This window comes from Hipposideros armiger, unplaced genomic scaffold (genome assembly GCF_001890085.2).
Source record: "Hipposideros armiger isolate ML-2016 unplaced genomic scaffold, ASM189008v1 scaffold_616, whole genome shotgun sequence".
NCBI classification, from domain to species: Eukaryota; Metazoa; Chordata; class Mammalia; order Chiroptera; family Hipposideridae; genus Hipposideros; species Hipposideros armiger.
The window spans coordinates 174,639-194,556 of NW_017731966.1; the positions used below are offsets into that span (position 1 = coordinate 174,639).

The window sequence follows — 19,918 nt, forward strand, 5'->3', positions numbered from 1 at the left end:
AGTGAAAATGTACGTCATTATTTAATTTTTCATTTCTCCAGTTACTAGAGTAAGGTTAAATATCTTATTATGTTTGGGGCCAGTTGTATTTTCTCTGTAAAATGACTATTCACACTCTCCATCTAATTGTTTATAGACTTGTTAAGAGGTTTTCATATATTTTGAAGTAAATTAGTGTCCCCACAAGACATAACAATCTTCTTCCCTTGCAGGTTTGTTAAAGTAATCCCAAAGTTCACTAGCCACAACTGCTATGTGTTTAATTCTGCCAACATTTTAGGGAAAAGGTTTCACTTTGGAGTGTTTAGAATGACCAGTAAAAAGTATTATGAAGATTAATTTACAAATTAAGAAAATAAAACATTTCCCTCTCTGTATTGCTATAAAACAATGGATAAAATTAGCTTTTCTAATTTCAATATTAAAAAATGCCTGCATTGTTTACTCTTTTAGTTTCAACCACATTTTAAAAAACTAGTACGATATTTAATGTGTTCGTAATTTTTAGACTGAAATAAACTTGGAAGAACACATCCTGTGTGATTTGACCCATGGGCTCTGGAGGGCTTTTAGTGAATCCCGTAGGAGGGCATCCTTCTCTCCAGGTTGGTACCCATGAGCTCAGCAACAGATGGTTGAGCTGGTTTCTGCTCAGACATTTTAAAAAACAATGTTCTGAATAGACATCAACTTGCTTCTGGAACATTGAAAAAACATGCCTTCAGGCAATCCAGTTCCCCTTCCCCAAAGACAACATGTGTGTTCACTTATCTGAGCTCATGCATGCATGTGTCACTTCCCAATCTATACAGATATTAGCAAAGAGACGTTTATAAAATAGAAAGATTTCATTACAAAGGTAACTTCATTCACACATGAGAGTTGACTATACTGTCACAAAGAAAGGATAATGGCAAGCGAAGATTTCTCCTTTTAAAAAAAATCATGAGACCATTAAAATGGCTAAACACTTTTATAATATGTACTATAATTTTATATTACGCTTTTACAACATAAAATAACACCAATTTTAAAATTAAGCTTTTGTACTCTTTTGGAAACCATTTGCTGGGCCTTTTTCTTCATCTATAAAATTAAAAGATAACATATGTCTACATTGATTCAGTGGGTTTCTAGAAGGTCCAAATGAAATTTCAATTATATACAGGAACTCTGAAAGGCCCCAAACACAAAGCATCATGGAATATAGAGACTGTGTTTTTTACCGATGGAGTTTCATTCAGGAGAGTTCTCAAGTCTCTGAAATTACTGTCTGCCAGTGTCCGAGTCTTTTCAACCTGGGTCCTCAGGTGGTGGTTTGCCACAAAACCACAGATGATACCAATGCTGCAGGAAAATCCAAGAAGAAAGAGCATTTACTGTTTGACCTTGGTGGACTGGCCAGGTACAGGGCAGCGCCGCAGACGCGAGGGAGCAGCGCTGAGAAGAGCTCCCAGAAGGACAGGACCTTTTCCCCACCAGGCCCTCTCCCACTACTACAGCCTACCCCCCACGACCCCATAAAACACCCACCACCACCAAGTGGGCCATACAAAACAGGACTCCATCCTCTCAGAGAAGACACATCCACTTAAGACACATTGTTCGGTTAAACACTGAATCTTATAAATGGAACAATGTTCATGAGACATTGTGGAGGAAAAAATAATTAACAAAGGTTATAAGGCAGTGTGAGCAATACAGCCCCATTCCTGCACAGATGTGAATGCAGGCACACCCGCCCATGCAGCGCACACACGACATACACCACACACATACCTCTGCTCCCCACAAAGAAGGCTATCAGGAAAAATACCCAAATGATAAGACTGGTTTGGGCTTTCTAACATTTTTGGTTTCTCTAATTCTTTGTTAGTTTCTGTATTGTCTGGGTTGAAAAAAAACATGAGTTACTTTAGCACTAAAATGCTACATGAAAAGCTGCAAACAGTAATGTATATACTATTGGGTTGTCAGAAAAGTCATGATGCATGTTTGCGACAGATGGCATTAGTTCATTTTTGGAAGTACTAGAGTCATTCGCATCTATGTTATTCCTATGTCATTTGACAGCTGACAGTTCTAGCTTCATTCTAAAAAAAATTGTTTGATTTGATTGAGTTTTGGAGATTTTACAAGTTGAAGATGGAAGACCAAACTGCATTTTTGCCATATTTTACTGTTCTACTTCCATAAAGGGAAGAACGTGTGCCAAGCTTGTGAAAAGTTGCATGAAGTTTATGGTGACAACACTCTACAAGAACATCAGTGCCAACCATGATTCACGAAACTCCGTGCTGGTGATTTTGATCTCAATGATGCTCCTCGGTCAGGGAGGCCCACCGAGGTTGATGATGACAAAATAAAGGCATTGATCAAGTCAAACCCACGTTACATGACACGAGAGATTGCAGAAACATTGAACGCCCATCATTCAATCGTTCACAACCACCTGAAGAAGCTGGGATAGTAAGCAAGCTCAATACTTGGGTTCCACATGAATTCAAAGAAGTTCATTTGACGGCGTGTATAAACACCTGCAATATGCTCATTAAACGTGAGGAAAACGATCCTTTTTTGAAGCTACTGATAACTGGTGATGAGAAGTGGATTGTTTACAACAACGTGGTGCACAAACAGTCTTGGTCCCAACGTGATGATCACCTCAAACGACTGAAAGCAGACATTCATCAGAGGATGGTTATGCTCTCAGTGTGGTGGCATTTTGAAGGTGTCGTGTTTTTCAAGTTCCTACCAAGGAATCAGACAATCAATTCGAATGTGTACTGTCGGCAATTGGGGAGTTTGAACAAATTCATCATCCAGCAACATCCAGAGCTTGTTAATTATAAAGGAGTTGTGTTCCATCGCAACAACGTGAGACCACACAAAAGTTTGATCACCCTCAAAAATTATTGGAGCTTGGATGGGATGTGTCGCCACACCCACCATACTCGCCTGACCTTGCACCATCAGACTTCCACTTGTTTCGCTCTGTTCAAAACTCCTTGCATGGTATAACGTTCAATTCAGATGAGGCTGTAAATCAGCACCTTGTTCAGTTTTTTGCAAATAAAGACAGGTCCTTCTATCAACGAGGAATTATGAAGCTCACTGAAAGATGGCAAAAGGTTATTGACCAAAACGGGCAATATATCATTGATTGATCTTTGTTCTTTATATAAATAAATGACCTTTGAAAAACATAGACAAAATACGTCATGACTTTTCTGACAACCCAATACATCCTTCCATTTTATATAAAACAATATCATGCAAAATGATGGTGCTAAAAGTCAGTGGTTATATTTGGGGAGGGGTAGCTAATGATGTAATTGGTGTATTCATTTCATGGAAACTCATGCATATATATTTATGACAAGGACACTTTTCTTCATGGAAAATGCATTCAATAAAAAGTTTCAAAAACACTATATGAAAGGCATTTGCATGAAAGGTTCCTCTACGTGAAAATAAAAAACATATTTTTGAAGCCAAAAAATGTCTACATTTAATCATTCTGCATGTTTTTAATGTTGACTAGTTATTAACAATCTCCTGATTTAATTTGACCAATGGGTTTGTTTTTGTGTCAAAACCTTCCAACATTAAAATGTTCCATTTAAAATTGCTAATTACCAGGGCTTTGTTGGATTTAGCCACTAGGTGGCAGTAAGGAATTACATAAACAACACAACACAATATTTTACCTACAGAAGTCAACAGAATTGTTCAGTTTGTAACCGTTCAATGGAAGGTGCGGCTAGAACAAAGTTAGAACAAGGTTTTGATAGAACAAAATTTTTTTGCAAATAATAGGCAAACTTTGGGAAAAATAATTCTGATGCAGAATATCCATACTTTGCACCAAAAGCAACGTCTTAAGCTTTCTGTATTCATATATTTACAGGTAGGGTGGCCATGTGTTCATTTCTGCACTAAAAGTACCATGTCCCCAAGAAGCCTCTCAGTTTTGGGTAAATGGGGACAATCAATCATTCATCCCATTACAATTATGACTCATTCCAAGGAGCATTGGTTCATTGCTAGTCTCTTAAAATATTTTCCCATAGCAATATTACATATTCCTAGGTACACTAGGTTTCCCAAACTAATCCAAAAAAGTCTAGAACCTACAATGCTGAACAATATTTCTTATATTTAGCAAGTTTCAGTGAAATGTGTGCTAGATTAGAAACGTAAGCTTTTGCCACTTTTGCCACTAACTCATACTATGTAAACTTGAGAAAGTCACTTTCTTTTTGTGAGCTTCTGTTGGTATCACAAAATTGAAAATTAGATAAGTACTTCTCAAACTGCAAAGGAGAGAGGCACTGGATGCCTACAAGTCCTCTAACATTTTTTTTTTTAAGTTTGGGTTCATGCTGATGGTAATCTTAAAAAATGAATATTAACATAATTCTGTGCCATTTGGAAGGGCCACGTTATAATCCATTTTTGTCAGTCTTAAGTCTGCATTGCATTTTTGAGGCAGCCTTTGTACCATAGCAATGATAGTTATTAAGTGATGCACTCATGCCAAGTAAGGCCAAATGACCCAAAATGATGACTTTGGATCAGTGTGAACAGAAGAAAAAAATAGTTGGGGCCTAACAATGCAGCTGGAGCTTTATTTACCATGCCAACTTGCAAACATCCATGATGAGCCAGGATCTCCACCTGAATACGCCTGCCCCCCACAACATTTCACACTGGGCGCCCTTGCTGTGTCTCTCCAGCATGTCCAAACTATTTGTCATTCATTGTGCTCCAGACCATTTTGTCATATAAAAAGTCAAAGTGAACTTGGGGAACAAACAACAAGTCCAAGTCCACTCGGGCTTCGCTGACCCCTCCCCGGCTAGGAGGACCTCCTTGCCTTGAACTGCCAAGGGGCTTCTCCTTGGAATTCTGATGGGCTATTTTGTCTTTAACCTGTGTATAATTTCTCTAAAAAGAGGTGGAAACTACTTCTTTGTCAACTTTGCACAATGCTGGGTCTATGATGTATGGTGGGTGCTCAGTGAAGGTGGTTTTGAGGACTGAGCTCTGTTTCATTTGCTCTATTTAGAAGATTAGCCACATGTTTGGCGTGTCCAAGTCAGAAACTGTCTTTGTTCCTTTATTGAATAAATGGCTTTACTCACAAGGTCATCAATCAATGAAATGAACTGCAATATGACACTGAATTTCAATGCAACGTATTTGAAAAGACCCATATTTCTGCTAATCAATTATGGATCCAATTAAAATAAAAGCATTGATCATGTTTAAAAAAACTGATCTAAACAGAATTCTGGAATAGAATTCAGCAACTGTCAAAGCTGATTTTCAAACCCATAACACATTGTACATTTTATATTAAAATTAAGGATGAAAAATTCAAATGCCTCCATGGGCCGGCAGAAAGTATGAAGGGCAAAGTGTGTGGCATGGACCTATGGGAGCTGGGAACGCAAAGATGGAGATGGTGGCAGCTGCTCTGCAGTTCTAGCCAAGTACCACTGTGATGGCAGATCATCACAAAAATCTGGAAATCTGAATTCTTATGTAAAATCACCCATTTTTCAATGTTGGCAACTAATCAAAGAAAAAAAAACATGTTACATACCATGAAAACCAATTGGTCTCCATTTGCAACCTCTAATTTAAAATTTCTACTTAAACACAAAAGCTGTCAAAAACATGTACTGTTGGGCCGGCTGAGTGGCGCGATGGTTAAGAACTCGCTTGGGATGCCAGAGGGCCCCGGTTCGGATCCCACATATGAGGGCCAGTGACACTGCCCTCCGCAGCTGAGATGCTGAACAACAGCTCAACCTGGAGCTGGGCTGCCGTGAGTCGCTGGCGACGGCGTGGGCTGCAGTCCCTGTGGCAGTGGATTGCCATGGGCTACCGTGTGTGGCCAGCAGCCAGCGTGAGCGGCCAGCAGCCGCAGTGAGCGGCCGTCCAGAAGCCGGCGACTGATCTGCCTCGCCCGGGAAGAGCACAATGATGGTGCCAACTTGGGCCAGTGAAGCAACATCCTCCACAACTAGATTGAAGAACAAAAAAAAAAAAAAAAAAAACGACAGCAACTTGTCTGTTCCCCTTCCCCCAACTCCCCAGCACTGTTCCCATCCCCAAATTCCCCAATAAAAATCTTTAAAAAAAAAACATGTACTGTTATGCAATAAAACAAAACCTCTTGAAATTTTATCAGAAGATAGGACTTTTATTGTTCATAGCATATTAGTATTACGTCTTCTATGTGTTATTATGGACAGACCAATTTTCTTATATACACTTAAAAGTGAATATTTGAAGCTTTTAAAGGGTAAGGCTAAACTTTTTAAATTTGTAGCAATTTTTTTTCCACTGATTTTTACTGACTTAATAAAACTACCCCCCAAAAAAAGCCGAATAAATACTTTCAGTTTGTAACCTCTTATTTTTTAAATATCATTTTTAAATTATAATTTTAATTTTAAATAACTAGTCCTCTCATTCACATTAAGAAAGTCTCATGATATTCTGGCATGCTAGCTCAATTTCTTTTCTGGAACCTTGTGGCCTCCAAATCAGGAAATGAAAATCACATTGTAATAAAAAATGAACTTTGGAAAAGTACCCATCTTCCTGAAAATGACTGGGATTCAATTTTCGCCATGGTAATTGGCAAAAGCTGACTTATGATACTCAAAAACTGAGAAATATAATGGAGCAATAAAGGCATGGCTGTTCCTTTTTGTTGGCTGATAGCCTCTTTGAAATTCTGAAAAATGCAGCGAGGACAAATGAAAAGGAAAGAAAGAAGAGGAAACTTGGCTTTTTCTGATGTAAGACACATCTGCTTAAACAGTCTACAGTGAGAGGTAGAAATTCAATCTTCTACTGATGGTCAGAATTACATAAACATATGTCAACGTCTGTGGAATTCTAACATTCGCAGCTGCCTATGGAAAAGCTCAAACAGAGAAAGAACATGACCACATATATTCCACATGTAGTAGAAGATTTTTTTTCTTACCTTTCTATGCCTTTCTCAATTAAAAACAAAAGATTAAAAAAATTTTTAAACAAAAAATGAGTGGATGGAAAATTAGAGTACTCAAGACTAATTTAAAAACCAATTTTGATTTTTAATCATAATATTTTGTATACAGCCACAAAATGAAACTGAGTCTGATAAAAGGCAAGTGGACTAGTTTGGGCTTCTGAATTAAAAAAAAAATCATATACCAGGATTATTTATCAATAGTATTCAATCTCTGTTGAGATCACTATAAGACAGAGGCTCACAACTCCTCACCTTTCTCTTTCTGCCTTCTAGTTCTGCTGACAAACGTTCTCCTTTTATTTTATCTAATTTTCTGATTTTGGGCACATACTTTCTTTTCCTTTCTACCAAATCATAATATAGAAATCTTTGCTTTCCCCGCTTCTTTACTTTTCTGGGCTAATTTTGATTACTTGGAGACAATACTTAACTATTATTCAACCCATGATGTTGAGGCTACTTGCAAACCAGTAGGGGTTTCAAAAGGAAGACATCAAAATAGCTATTCTAAATTTAAAAATTAAAGGCAAAGAAGTTTAAACTTCTAGTCTGAATTTAAAGTAAACAAAACAATCTCGAATACTACTTTTATTTAGACCTATGTAGAATTAATATATAAATTCAATGTATGATATAAAATAAATTGGTTTTAAATTTGTCACTAGGCCTTAAATAATTGATCAACTTTAGTTTAATTATATTGACATTTAAAATTGTGATTTTCAAATTAATAATTTTTATTTGGGTGAGGAAAAATATCTTCACTGAGTGTGTAGAAGGCTATTTAATCACAGAATGTATTTTTTAATAGAATTTTCTAAACTAAAATATACTCAGGAGAAAAAAACTTATCTAAATTTGTTTGATGGGTCTGAGCTCTCAAGAATAAAAAAAGTGTAGCATTCATTTTGTATATAAGTGAAAGCCAAGTTTATTTATGACTTTGCAGCTTTGTTGGGTTTTTTTTTGGTATTTTAAACATAATAAAAATAATTAAATCAGTTCAGGGTAAACTATAATATATAATACATAATTGTATGTAATGCAAATAAAAGTTCAATTTAAAAATAGAAACCCAATACAGGATATATTCTTTATTCAAAATAAATTGAAAGCCCATTATTACATATATAAACATTTATTTGGAAAAGCTAACCCTAACCCTAACCTCAACCCTAACCCTAACCCAAATCCTAAATTCAATCCTAACCCTAACACTGACCCTTTTACTAAACCTCATACTATACCTAAACTTGACCCTAACCCTAACAAAAAACAAAACATTTATTAGGGTAAATGAGTAACTACATGCAATAAAGAATTTTCCTGACATTACATCATATGTGTTTATATCAAGTAAAAACTATTACATTGTTTAGTTAGTGATCACACTAACAAAGAGCCTTAGCTAAGGGTATTTTCAAATGACGTTTTCTCATCTGAGCCTCATCTTTGCTGTCCAAGAGGGACAAAGTCAGCTCTCCAAGTTTTTGTATGAATAAAGCATGTAAGTTTCAGCCTTGCAGGACATGCACAGGGGTCTGACAGATCTTTGGGTTATACATGACATTTTTCTGGTAGCTGGGGAGGAAGTAACAGCTGTAGGATCTGTGCATTCCTGAAAATACTTCAAGCGCCAACTAGAGAGACAGGGACATCTGGAATTACCATTGACCGCATCCTAAGTTACCTTTCAGAATTCCATGTGAAGGAACAGATTCAAATGAAAGGGGGGTGGGGGCAGAGAGAGAGAGAGAGCAATGCCCACACCCCCATCTCGCAGAGAGAACACAAAAAAACCCTGGTGGTCAAACAAGGGTGCATGAAATTAGCTAACACGTTCCCTAGGATCTTGTTTACAAGTATATTGTTAAAATCTATTATTTCACTATTTCAACAAAAGCATGTCTTTCTTTAAAAAAATAATGCTCTGGAATAAGTTGTAACACACTGGCTTTTGTTTTTTGTGGAGATATTTTGGTGGTTCAAGTTTAATCTCTAGTGTAGTTACTTCAGTAGGTTATGCCTAACTATGGTAGATTCAAAAGAGACAAAAAGTCTGTGTGCAATGAGATGTGAGTTCCCTTCCTTCCTTTCCACAACTGCCAGTTTTCCTCCCCACAGGCAGCCGCTGCTGTGGAGGTCTTGGCAATCCATCCACATATGCTCGATGCAAATAGAACCAAGTATCTGTGTCTCCCTTCTCTTTTCGGTTTTATCACTGGTGCCATATTCTACACATGGTCTGCAACCTGCTCTTCTCACTTCATCTCACTTGGGGACCATTTCGTATCAGCACATCTAGAGCTGCCCAGTCCCTTCCAGTGGGTATACTGCATTTCAATGAATAGACACCCCAAAATATACGCCTTACCCAGTGTCTGCTGATAGCCACACTTACAGAACTGTTCTTCCTGAATTTGCTGCCAGAACTTAAATTGTTTTGTTTAATTTTGTTGAATTTCTGTTTAATTCTGTTTTCTGCTTAAATTCTCAAATGTCAGTTATTTAGCAAAACTTGAAAAATCTTACTCATGGCTACCGAGCACAGGTGGTGCTTGGAGGAACGGTAAGGAGGATGCCAATCTCCATCGTCTCTGCGTCTCCTTGAAGGCTAGCATCATTCATGTCATAGGCAATTCATTTCTGTGGCTAAATGACGTGCTGGTTGAATGAATGAGGAAATGTGGAACAATGACCAAATATCACAACCCGGGGGGAGGGGGTGGTGTGTGTGCAGTGTCATGAAGTGCATTCCTCAGCTGAGGAATCTGATTTGGATTCAACAAAACGTCATTGTCCTAAAAGCAGTATACTTCTGATCTGTCAGTCAGTTGGAAAACTCTTGGCAGCAGCAGCTACAGAACAAACATCTTAAATTGCAACATGTGTTCCAGACTTTAAAAGGGGTAGCAGATTAATTGCAATTTCAAGAAAACCGGGTCTAGTATTAAAAACTTAATTCCATTCTACAATACTCTCAAATTACCAAATTCAGGGACTATACCTCCTCCTCTAAAATGCCTTGGGACAAGAGCCAGCCGAGTGGCTCAGTTGGTTAAGAGCTCGCTCAAGAGTGCGAGATCTGAGCAACAGGGTTGCCAGTTCGATTCTCGGCCCGAGCTGAGCAGCTGCTGAGCTGCCAACAGGTGGCAGGATGGCTCAGCTAAAAAAAAAATGCCTTAGGACGTACAAAACAACTAGCAAACACTTGCTCTGCCTTCCTGCAGGCTGCCTATCTCTAAAACGCTATTTGCTGTTTGAGGAGGTAAAAAATGCTTCCAGCAGTTTAAGATTTATCAGGATGTCTTCAAGATGAGAAACAACCAAAGGGCTGGCTTATCACCTGAGTTAGGCAGCTTGAGTACAGTGATAACTTCTGGTTACAGTGATATCTTTTTGAACTGTTCTAGGCAAGCATTTTTGTTCTATCCTTTTTATTTTTAGGGTTTCTTTTTTTTTAATTGCTCTTTTGTTTAAAACTCATCACTTGACAGTTAAAACATGAGATGTTCCTCATTGACCAAAAACTCAATCAGCTGTTGTCCAAGACTCTACTTGCCTTATAAATATACAAATCACCAAGAGAGAGACTGCAAAGCATTTCCTCAGGAAGGTCCCATTTTTCTTCTGTCGCTGGTGCATTTCTCCGCCACACTTGTTACAGCAACGACACAAACCAAAGCAAAACCCCACCAGAGGCATCAGAATAACAAAAAGCAGTCCCAGGACAGCACAGATAATAATCCCGATCTCATAGTGGATGATCTGTAAATCAAAGAAAAGAAACAGCATACACTGTAACACAAAATAACAAGTGGAACAGTCCACGGTGTACATACTTCTTTCCCTGTACCCTACTTGCCACCATAACTGTGTTTGTGTGTCCCTGAGCCTGCGTTTCCAGGCTCCTTCTTGAAACAGAGGAAGCAGAAATTTGAGTGATCAGGATGTGAAACCAAGCAGCTACTATTTTCTTTCAACACCCAGGAAAATGTCCACATACAGGGTCAAGTTGCAAATGGTTTAATTTCAACCCCAGAGGCATTCCATTGCTTTTTAAATGGCATAACAGGTATTGGCAGACGGACTTGCACAGTGAAGAACCTACATATAGGGTGTTTTCACCAGAAAGATAGGACCAGTAGAAGTTACTAAGGATTCAAAGCCGTTTGGACTGGATCAATTAATGACAAGTTCATAGTCAGTTACAAACGAATCTGGAATATAGATACACTTAGAAAAACGGCTCAGACTTTCTGAGTCAGACATGGCCACTCACTTAGTTTCCCCACCCATATACTGAGAGTAATAACACATACCTTATAAGGTCATTGTGAACATTACAGATAATGTATGATTAGCGATAATGTGCCAAGTAAAGTCCCTGGCACAGAGTGGACGCTTAATAAGTGGCAGTTCTCCCCGATGCCGGGGAGGCCGTACTCGGCAGCCTGCATCTCACACAGTTCCTCAATGCCTAGGAACTGGCACATCTTCTAGATACAATCATGTGACCTAAACATATTTTCATAATCATTCCTGGCTTTATTCTGGGATAAATAAAAATGAATGCAACTGGATGACGAAATTTGATCTCTTTCCAATTCATGTATGCAGTTACATTTCCACAAAGCAAGACATTTTTAAAGAACAGCAGAAAATTGTAGGTTGGCAGTTTGCAACTAATGGACCAGCTGGTTAGTAAAAGATTCTGAAGCCAAGCTGAGCAGAGTCAAACGAAACACAAGTGTTATTCCTCAGGGCAAATGTGTTCTCTTGGGAGAGAGAACACTTGAACTTGGAGTCAGGAGACCTGCTCTGGATTGCAGCAGGGGCTTCTAAGTTCCCTAAACTGGAAAATGTTACAGTAGCACTAACCTCATAAACATAGTGTAAGGGACATATAATGAAATGATCTAATGTGAAAACAATGAGCCAAGTACCAGCACACTGCAAATATTCAGTCAATATTAATTAACTCTGTGGATAAATGCTCAAGAGCATTGAATCAGGGGCACATGGTACGTGACTATTATCTGGCCCACCCAATGGCCAGGAAAAGTCATTATTATCTGGCACTGTTAACACTTCCTTGAAAATTCACATCATTAGCCAGTTGAGAAACCAGCCCCGGACACTTCAAATTCTTACATATTTTGATACCAGTTTTCAGCTAATATCCTACATTATTTATTGTTTTTAAAAGAATTTAAAATCCTTTCTGAATCCTAGGAAACACTGAACCCAAACCCAGGACAGAAAGTGTGCTGAAATGCTTTAAATATGCTGCTCCTATTAGCTCCAAATACAAATTTTATATTTTATATAGGAACTTGCCTATGTTGCTGACTAAACATTAGGTCATCAAACAGTATGGGGAACAAGATATGTCATTTTAAAAGTTTACTTTGAGGCTGAAGTCTGGCTGAGGTCTGGCAAGGACCTAAATTACTTTCTGAAACACCAAGATCTCCGGAGCGTTTTGTGGATTATGTTGAAGGGAAGATCAAGATTTAAACTTGCCGGGATGGGCCGCTATTCTTCTGTAAATTGCTAAAACCGAAAGCGAAGACAAAAGACGATGGCAGAAACAAAAACGAAAAAATCATTTAAATACCATCGCAGTGGAGATGACAGTGAAGCATAGAAAGTTCCGGCAAAAGCATCACACGACTCACTGGCTTTAGACAGAGCAACGTGAAACAGCGGACATGAACTTTACCTTCAGAGTCAAGACTACATTTTCTGGCTGTGGAAGTCAAGGCAGATGAGAAGTTTGTGTGAGGCAGAGGCAGCGTGTGTCAAGAAAACAGAAAAAATGATGTGAGTGATTAGCTACAACGAGAACATTCATATCCCACACAGATAAAACCAAGTGAGAAAAAGAGCAACACAAGACAAGAGATTCATCAGAGGAACAGTGTGTTTTGGGTAGAATCAAGTTTGGAACTTACCTCTGAATTCACATTTGGATTTCTTAAAAGGTTCTTAATCAGTACGCTCGTCAGTTATGGACAGGAGAATGACAGGGAAAGGTACAAACGCTGAACACACTAACCAAGTGGTGTTCATAAAACAGAGAATCGGCAGTTGCCTAGGACCCCAGAGCCAAAGGCAACAGCTTCTAAAGTGTCCTTCCTAAAATGAAACTCTAATGGTATCGTTGCCTTGCTTATAGCATGTCACATTCCCACCATATTTAACTCAGACTTTGTAATGTGGTTCTATATTATTTAATCCTGACGTCATGTCCCCGTTCCTCCTGGCCATTCTTATACCCAGAAAGCATCCTGCTCTCTCTCCCCTCCTTCACTTGGGGTTCCCTCATGCTGCCTCCTTGTTCAGAACATTATTCCCTTCCCTCTTCCCCTGATGAAACTCAAGTCTAACCTTGAATGCTGCTTCCTCCAGGAAGTCTGTCTTGACAGCCGAGTCTGGGTTTCCTGCACATCCCCCCTTCGTGCCGCCTTGGCGTTCTACACTTGCCCTTTCGCAGCACTTACCCCACTTAGGGTGACTGGCTCCCATGGGACCATTTCCTGAGTCATGCTGCACACTCCAGGGGAGCAAAACCATAATAGTCACACTCACCATTCTATCCCAAGTGCCCAGCCCGGGTCCTGGCATACAAAAGGTGCCTATTCAGAATCAGATAAAATAATAAATTGAGGGAATAGGACCCACTGCCTTAGACCCGTGATTCCTACGCAGTGGTCCAGAGATGGGCCTGATCAGAGACGAGGATGGACTAATCCACAGTGACGTAGAAAAATAAAGAAGAGGCAATCAGTTTCCCAAAAAGTGGGACATTTATAAGACAATCCTTTTTTGGGTGTGGGGGGGGGGAGGTAATATGTGTACAAGGGAGTCAAAGTTATTATTAGTTACGGTTGATTTTCAATGACCTTTTGTGGCCGAATAAAATTAGGTGACTCTATGTTGCCAGATTATGTTTTTTGAAATTGTCTGGTTCAGAAAATCCAAGTTTGGAAACAACTGCCTTAGATGGCAGATTTTCCCAGGCGTGAAAGAAAAATGTTTGTAATATTAATAACTCTTAAACGAGGCATCCAAAATGCTGGTTTGGACAGTTCAGATACACTTGCCCCAGGGTACCACAGGACATTTTGAATGACCCCTGTCTCCCTTCCTGGGTGAGGGCCCCACAGGCTTGTTTGTCACCTCCCAAACTTGCCACCTTAAGCACCTCAGAGTGCGAGTGAAAAATGCTGGTTTGGGGCTCCTCCCCTGGAGAGGGTGTCAGGAGATTTGGGTGAGAGCAGGAATCTGTCTTTAACGTAGCCCTGTGTCATGGCTACAACTAGGTAAGTCTCGGAAACCTGCTCTTAGCTCCCAGGGTTGATCGTGGTGGCCTGCAGCCAGGGCAGAACCACCTGTAAGCTACACCGGTCAGCTGCTTGTTTTGTGCTTAATTTTCCCACCCAAGGGTCAGCCTGGCCTGATACGTTTGGGAGGGTACCAACAAACCCCTTGGTGGAGCTGGGTGCATATCCACCTTCTCCATTTCCACACTGGTTGTCCTGTAGGTACAAGGCTCTGATCCATGCAATGCAGCAATTTGCACCCTGGCTCTGTCCCTTAGTGCCTGTGAATTCCCTCCTCCAATTAATTGCCCATTATCATCACCCAGGGACCTTTTGAAAAACATCAATGACCAGACAACCCTGACCAACTACATCAGAATCTCTGTGGTCAGGTCTAGGCATCGATACAATGCCTTGGTTACCTTATCGACAGAATGGGGATAAGAGGAGACCCTATTTTATGCGGTTATTGCAAAGACAACTTGAGAAGCAACATGTTTCGTGCATTATGCTGTTGTAAGCACTCTACACGTACTATTTAATGTATGTTGAGTTAATACACGTGAAACACTTAGACCAGTGCCTGCCAGAGTAATGCTCAATCAATAACAATGATAATAATAATAATAATCGAGGCACATCAGCATTATTCTCATCTCTGAGCTCCAATGAGCCTTGGATGACAACCCTGGTCATGGACTGTCTTGCAGTGCCTTCTATCAAAATGCCTCTGGGGCCGGCCGAGTGGCGCGATGGTTAAGAACTGGCTTGGGATGCCAGAGGGCCCCGGTTCGGATCCCACATATGAGGGCCAGTGACACTGCCCTCCACAGCTAAGATGCTGAACAACAGCTCAACCTGGAGCTGGGCTGCTGTGAGTCGCCAGCGACGGCGTAGGCTGCAGCCCCTGTGGCAGTGGGTTGCCATGGGCTACCGTGTGTAGCCAGCAGCCAGCGTGAGCGGCCAGCAGCCGCAGTGAGCGGCTGTCCAGAAGCCGGCGACTGATCTGCCTCGCCCGGGAAGAGCACAATGATGGTGCCAACTTGGGCCAGTGAAGCAACATCCTCCATAACTAGACTGAAGAACAAAAGGACAGCAACTTGTCTGTTCCCCTTCCCCCAATTCCCCAGCACTGTTCCCATCCCTGCAGTTCCCCCAATAAAAAAATCTTTAAAAACAAATGCCTCTGAGAGCCCTAGGAGATAACTTCCCTTACTTGGAGAGGCGAGCGTATTCTTTCAGGCAGCTCGTCACCGCCCTCTCGGAGGGCAGGACACAAGGACCTATTCACTTACCTTTTGCAAAAATGTAGGGTTCCAAATTATTGCAAACCCACCTGCGCTGATGACCTGACATTTACTAAGTGCCAAACCCATGTCCCATGATGGTTAGCGCTATGAGGTCATGAAAAGCCGCAGGGACAGGTCCCAAGCCCTGCACCTGCCCCCAAAGGAAGCTTCAAGAAAGGAAAAGGTAGTGACTGAGGAATGAAATGAATGAGGAAGATACAAACCAGGTCAATCTAAAGGAGGGTTAACGGAGAGGCTGGTACAGAGACATACCATGACTGCGTGGGAACTAATTCAGGAAGTCATCCCAAGGAAACTTGCCATTCCTACAGACAGTGATGTACACAGTGAACAAGATGACAGGCGGTGGGCTTGCTGGGACAACTGTTCCCCGAAACGTGGGTGGCACTCAGGGGTCATCAGTGGGGAGTGATCATAAGTCATATACTTAAATTGCCCCAAACTATGCATTCTTTGAGGATGGGAATTGTGCTCTTTTATTTAATTATGCAGCCACCACTTGAGAAGGTAGGCTGAGGCTCTCTTTACAGAGACTCCATGTGAGCATGTCAGGTGGGTGATGTTTCCCTTCATTTCCAGCCAGCACGGGGAGAATCTGGAAAGGGGCCGCCTACCCTCTCGGATCCCCCAGGGAATATATTCAGGTGCTCTGCAATACTGGCTGTGCTTGGCATGGCTCATTTCTGAATCTTGAGCACGGGGCTTGGCACACGCTGGGCACGCTGAAAGCTCCATAAACTAATGGCTAAATGAGTTGCCCATGAAATCTCTACCTCAACACCTCTGGTAGAGACAGACTATTCCTGTGAAGATTAAATGAGTTAATAATTGTAAGTCATGTTCATGGGTGTCTGCCCCATAGTATATGTTATAGAAATGCTAGGAAACTAGGATTATTAGAGTTGTTTCTTGGATGTCTATAGTTTCATCTGTCTAGTCCTCATGTTTCCTTATGGCTCCTTAATTCCAAGTCCTCTTTCCCTTCTAGACTTCCATTTCTGCCTGGCCTTTTTTCCCCAGAGACAATTACCTGCTCTAGCATTTTATGGTTTAACAGATAAAAGGCTGTCACACTGCCCACAGCTCAAGATACATGATAGTTGTTTCTATTATTTTTGTTGGTGGTGTATTTGTTGGTTTGGAGCTAGTCTGGTCTGGGTACAAATCCCAGCTTTGTCATTTAGTCCCTGGGTGACCTTGGACAAGTTCTCTAGCCTTTCTGAGTATAGGATTTTCTTGCATGTACAGTGCAGAATACTTCTGTTTGGACACATGTTATTGTGAAGAATAGAAACAATGTAAAGCTTCCAATCCAGTGCATGGCAGACAGTAGTAGACAAGAAATGGTGTCTCCTATTGTCACAGAGAGAAAAATGACCCAGTTTAAGAACATGCTTGGAGAAGCTTTGTGCCTTAAGCCAAGTGTTTACAAATGGAAGCAAGACCTTATTTCTCATTTACTCAACTTGTCTTTAAAGTCACGGTTTAAGTGCCAGCTCTACCGTGGAGTCTTTCCTGATTTCCCCAAGTACAAGTACATGCTCCCTCCTCTGAACATTCACAGTCTTCTACCAGAACTTCTTGTAGGATGTACATCGCTCTCCATCCTGTATTCCAGTTACCTACTGTATGAGTCGGCTGGGCTGCGATAACAAAGTGCCACAGTCTGCGGTATCTTAAACAATGTAAGTGTATTTTCTCATAGTTCTGGGGGCAGGAAAGTCCAAAATCAAGGTGTTGGCAGGTTTGGTTTCTTCTAATGCCTCTCTCCTCGGCTTGCAAGTGGCTGTCTTCTCCCTGTGTCTGCACATGGTTTTTGTCCTCTCTGTCTGTGTCCTAATCTCCTTTTCTTATAAGGACATTAGTCAGACTGGATTAGGACCTACCCTAAAGGCCCCATTTTAACTCAATTACCCCTTTAATGACTTTATCTCTGAATACAAAACCATTCTGAGGTACTGGGGATTAGGGCTTCGATAGGTGACTTTTGGACACAATTCAGCCCATAACATCCATGCATGTATCTTATCCCTCAGCCTCTCCCTCACCAACTGTGGGTTCTCGGACTACAGGCCATACTTGCACATGTCTGCACCCCTACCACGCATTGTTTCTAGTGAGTTCCCTGTAAATATCAATTAAATAAATACATAAAATAAAATAAAGTGTAATAATGTCGGGGAGGAGAAGGGGCCCAAGCATCTTAACCTACACACTACTTTCAGCTTTCAGCTAACATCAGAAAGGAGGCCAGTCTGTGAAAGGGAGTCATTCCCCTCCCGAAGTCAGCCCACCCCTCACCCCCGGAACAAAAGGTCTGCACTTTGGAATGCTTCTGAACCTCCCCCATGAAGAAAGTTCACTAAAAGAGCTCCCAAGCGTAAGGTCACCGACTCAGCGGCCCAGGCCCCCCAGCCATCTGAGAGCTCAGAAGATAAACCACTGAGCTCAGGGCTGTGAGCGCTAAAATGGCTCCCCAGGGCCACTCGCCTAGACAGATCTTCCCTGTGTGACTGAGCTAATTAGACAGCCGGTGGACACTGGCCAGTATAGAAGATGATGTTGGTGCCCACCATGTCCCTCAGGTCTTAGTCACCGTGGTGTTCCTCCTTAGACTTCTAACTTCTGGTATCATTAACTCTGTGCTCTGAGGCATTTTCCGGAACATAAAAGGTCAGGAGTGCTCAGGCGTTAACACTCTCCCTCAGCCCCCCGTGGCCCAGAGCTGGCTTCCATCTTGGTGTATAGATACCTCAGCTCCCCGTTCCCGTGGGCTAATTTGGATGCAGTTGTTCTGCACGGTTTCCCACAGCAGCTCTGCAGGATGAAGCCCTACTCGCCCCCTGGCGGAGGGGGGCGTAATGACACCTTTTATAGGCTGCCCTCCTGCCCCTGTATTGCCTCCCCACTTCCCAGTCAGTGTTCCCTGCCTCCCAAACAAATGTCTTGCCCTTGAGTCTTTGACTCAAGGTCTGCTCTGAGAGAGCCTAACCTAACACACCTAGCATGTACCAGGCTAAAGCCAATCAGAAGCTTCCCTCCCAAGGTGGCCTGGCTTCTTTGGCATCTTTGCTTAACTAAATCCTTCTTCCTTGAATCACTGTGGGAAACGTAACCCAATCCACACCTAAGGTTCATTCGTGTAGCCTCAATTCTGTCTCCTCTCTCCACTCCACCCCCACCCCAATGGTTCTTATCAGTTGGCAAAGTCATCTGATGCGGGGAGGAAATCGGGAAACAAGGAGCCCCGACTTTACAGGAACCCCAAACCTAATACCAAGCCAACCATAGTTGGGACTTGCCTAACTGAGAATTCTGCCATGGACAGTGGCAGCCCAACGCCAACTGCTTTCATCATTGTCTTGTTAACCACTTTGTACCAGGACAGGAGAGAACAAAGTGCCGGCCCTGCAGGACGAAGGGCCTGACAAACAGATTCAACGATTTTTTATTGTCATAATAGCATTCAAGGCAACACACATTTGTCTGTTTGTTTCACTGGCAACCTACACTCATAAACCAAAATCAAAAGAGCACATCCATGTAGATGTCAGCGGAGCGAATGACCAGCACCTTGGTATTAAGTAGAGATGTGAAAGGCACCGTATAATGTTTTCTGAACACACTGCCCGCTTATCTTAGCAAGCTGTGCAAGGCCCTCCTAGGATGAGGCCCCAGCTCCACTTCCCTTCCTCCCCTTCCTCACCCACCAGCCCCGTCCATGGGCTTCTTTCTTCCACACCTCGTCCTGGTGGCTCCTGTGGTCCCCACAGCCTGGAATGCCAGCAAAGCCACCTCTCCACCTGCTCCAGTCGTTCTTATCCTTTTTACAACAAGTCCCAAAATTGCCTCACAGAAGTACTTCTTCCGGTCAGAATGAATTATTTTTCCTCAACGTTCCTCTGCATGTGATTTATAAATCTACTTATTTCCTTCTTCTCCTTCCCCTCTTCTTTCAATAATTAGATACTGTCTCTGCAGTACGCCTCTCAGCCTCATGAGACCAAAGGCTGGCTATCTGCCTCTTCTCTGTCTCCCTTCCAATTCTAGCCAAGCTCACACAGAGTGCTCGAAAAACATTGTTCAAATGGGAAGCTACTTTTTAACAAACTATCTTTTTTTTTTTTAAAGATTTAAATATTGGGAAATTGGGGGGATGGGAACAGTGCTGGGGAATTGGGGAAAGGGGAACAGACAAGTTGCTGTCGTTTTTGTTCTTCAGTCTAGTTGTGGAGGACGTT

General features: G+C 41.5%; 1 protein-coding gene across 9 annotated transcripts in view; it reads right to left on the reverse strand.

Moving 5' to 3' along the window:
* Positions 1 to 19,918, reverse strand: part of PROM1 (prominin 1) — a 103,272-nt gene that overhangs the window by 35,587 nt on the left and 47,767 nt on the right. For 7 of the 9 annotated variants that reach the window (XM_019625138.1, XM_019625133.1, XM_019625140.1 and 4 more), the window contains 3 exons: positions 12,765 to 12,791; positions 10,602 to 10,807; positions 1,227 to 1,347 (listed from right to left, as the gene is read on the reverse strand). In XM_019625138.1, the coding sequence (XP_019480683.1) occupies positions 1,227 to 1,347; positions 10,602 to 10,807; positions 12,765 to 12,791 (354 nt within the window). The remainder of the gene's footprint in view (positions 1 to 1,226; positions 1,348 to 10,601; positions 10,808 to 12,764; positions 12,792 to 19,918) is intronic. The other 2 variants (XM_019625139.1, XM_019625142.1) reach the window with 1 other exon arrangement.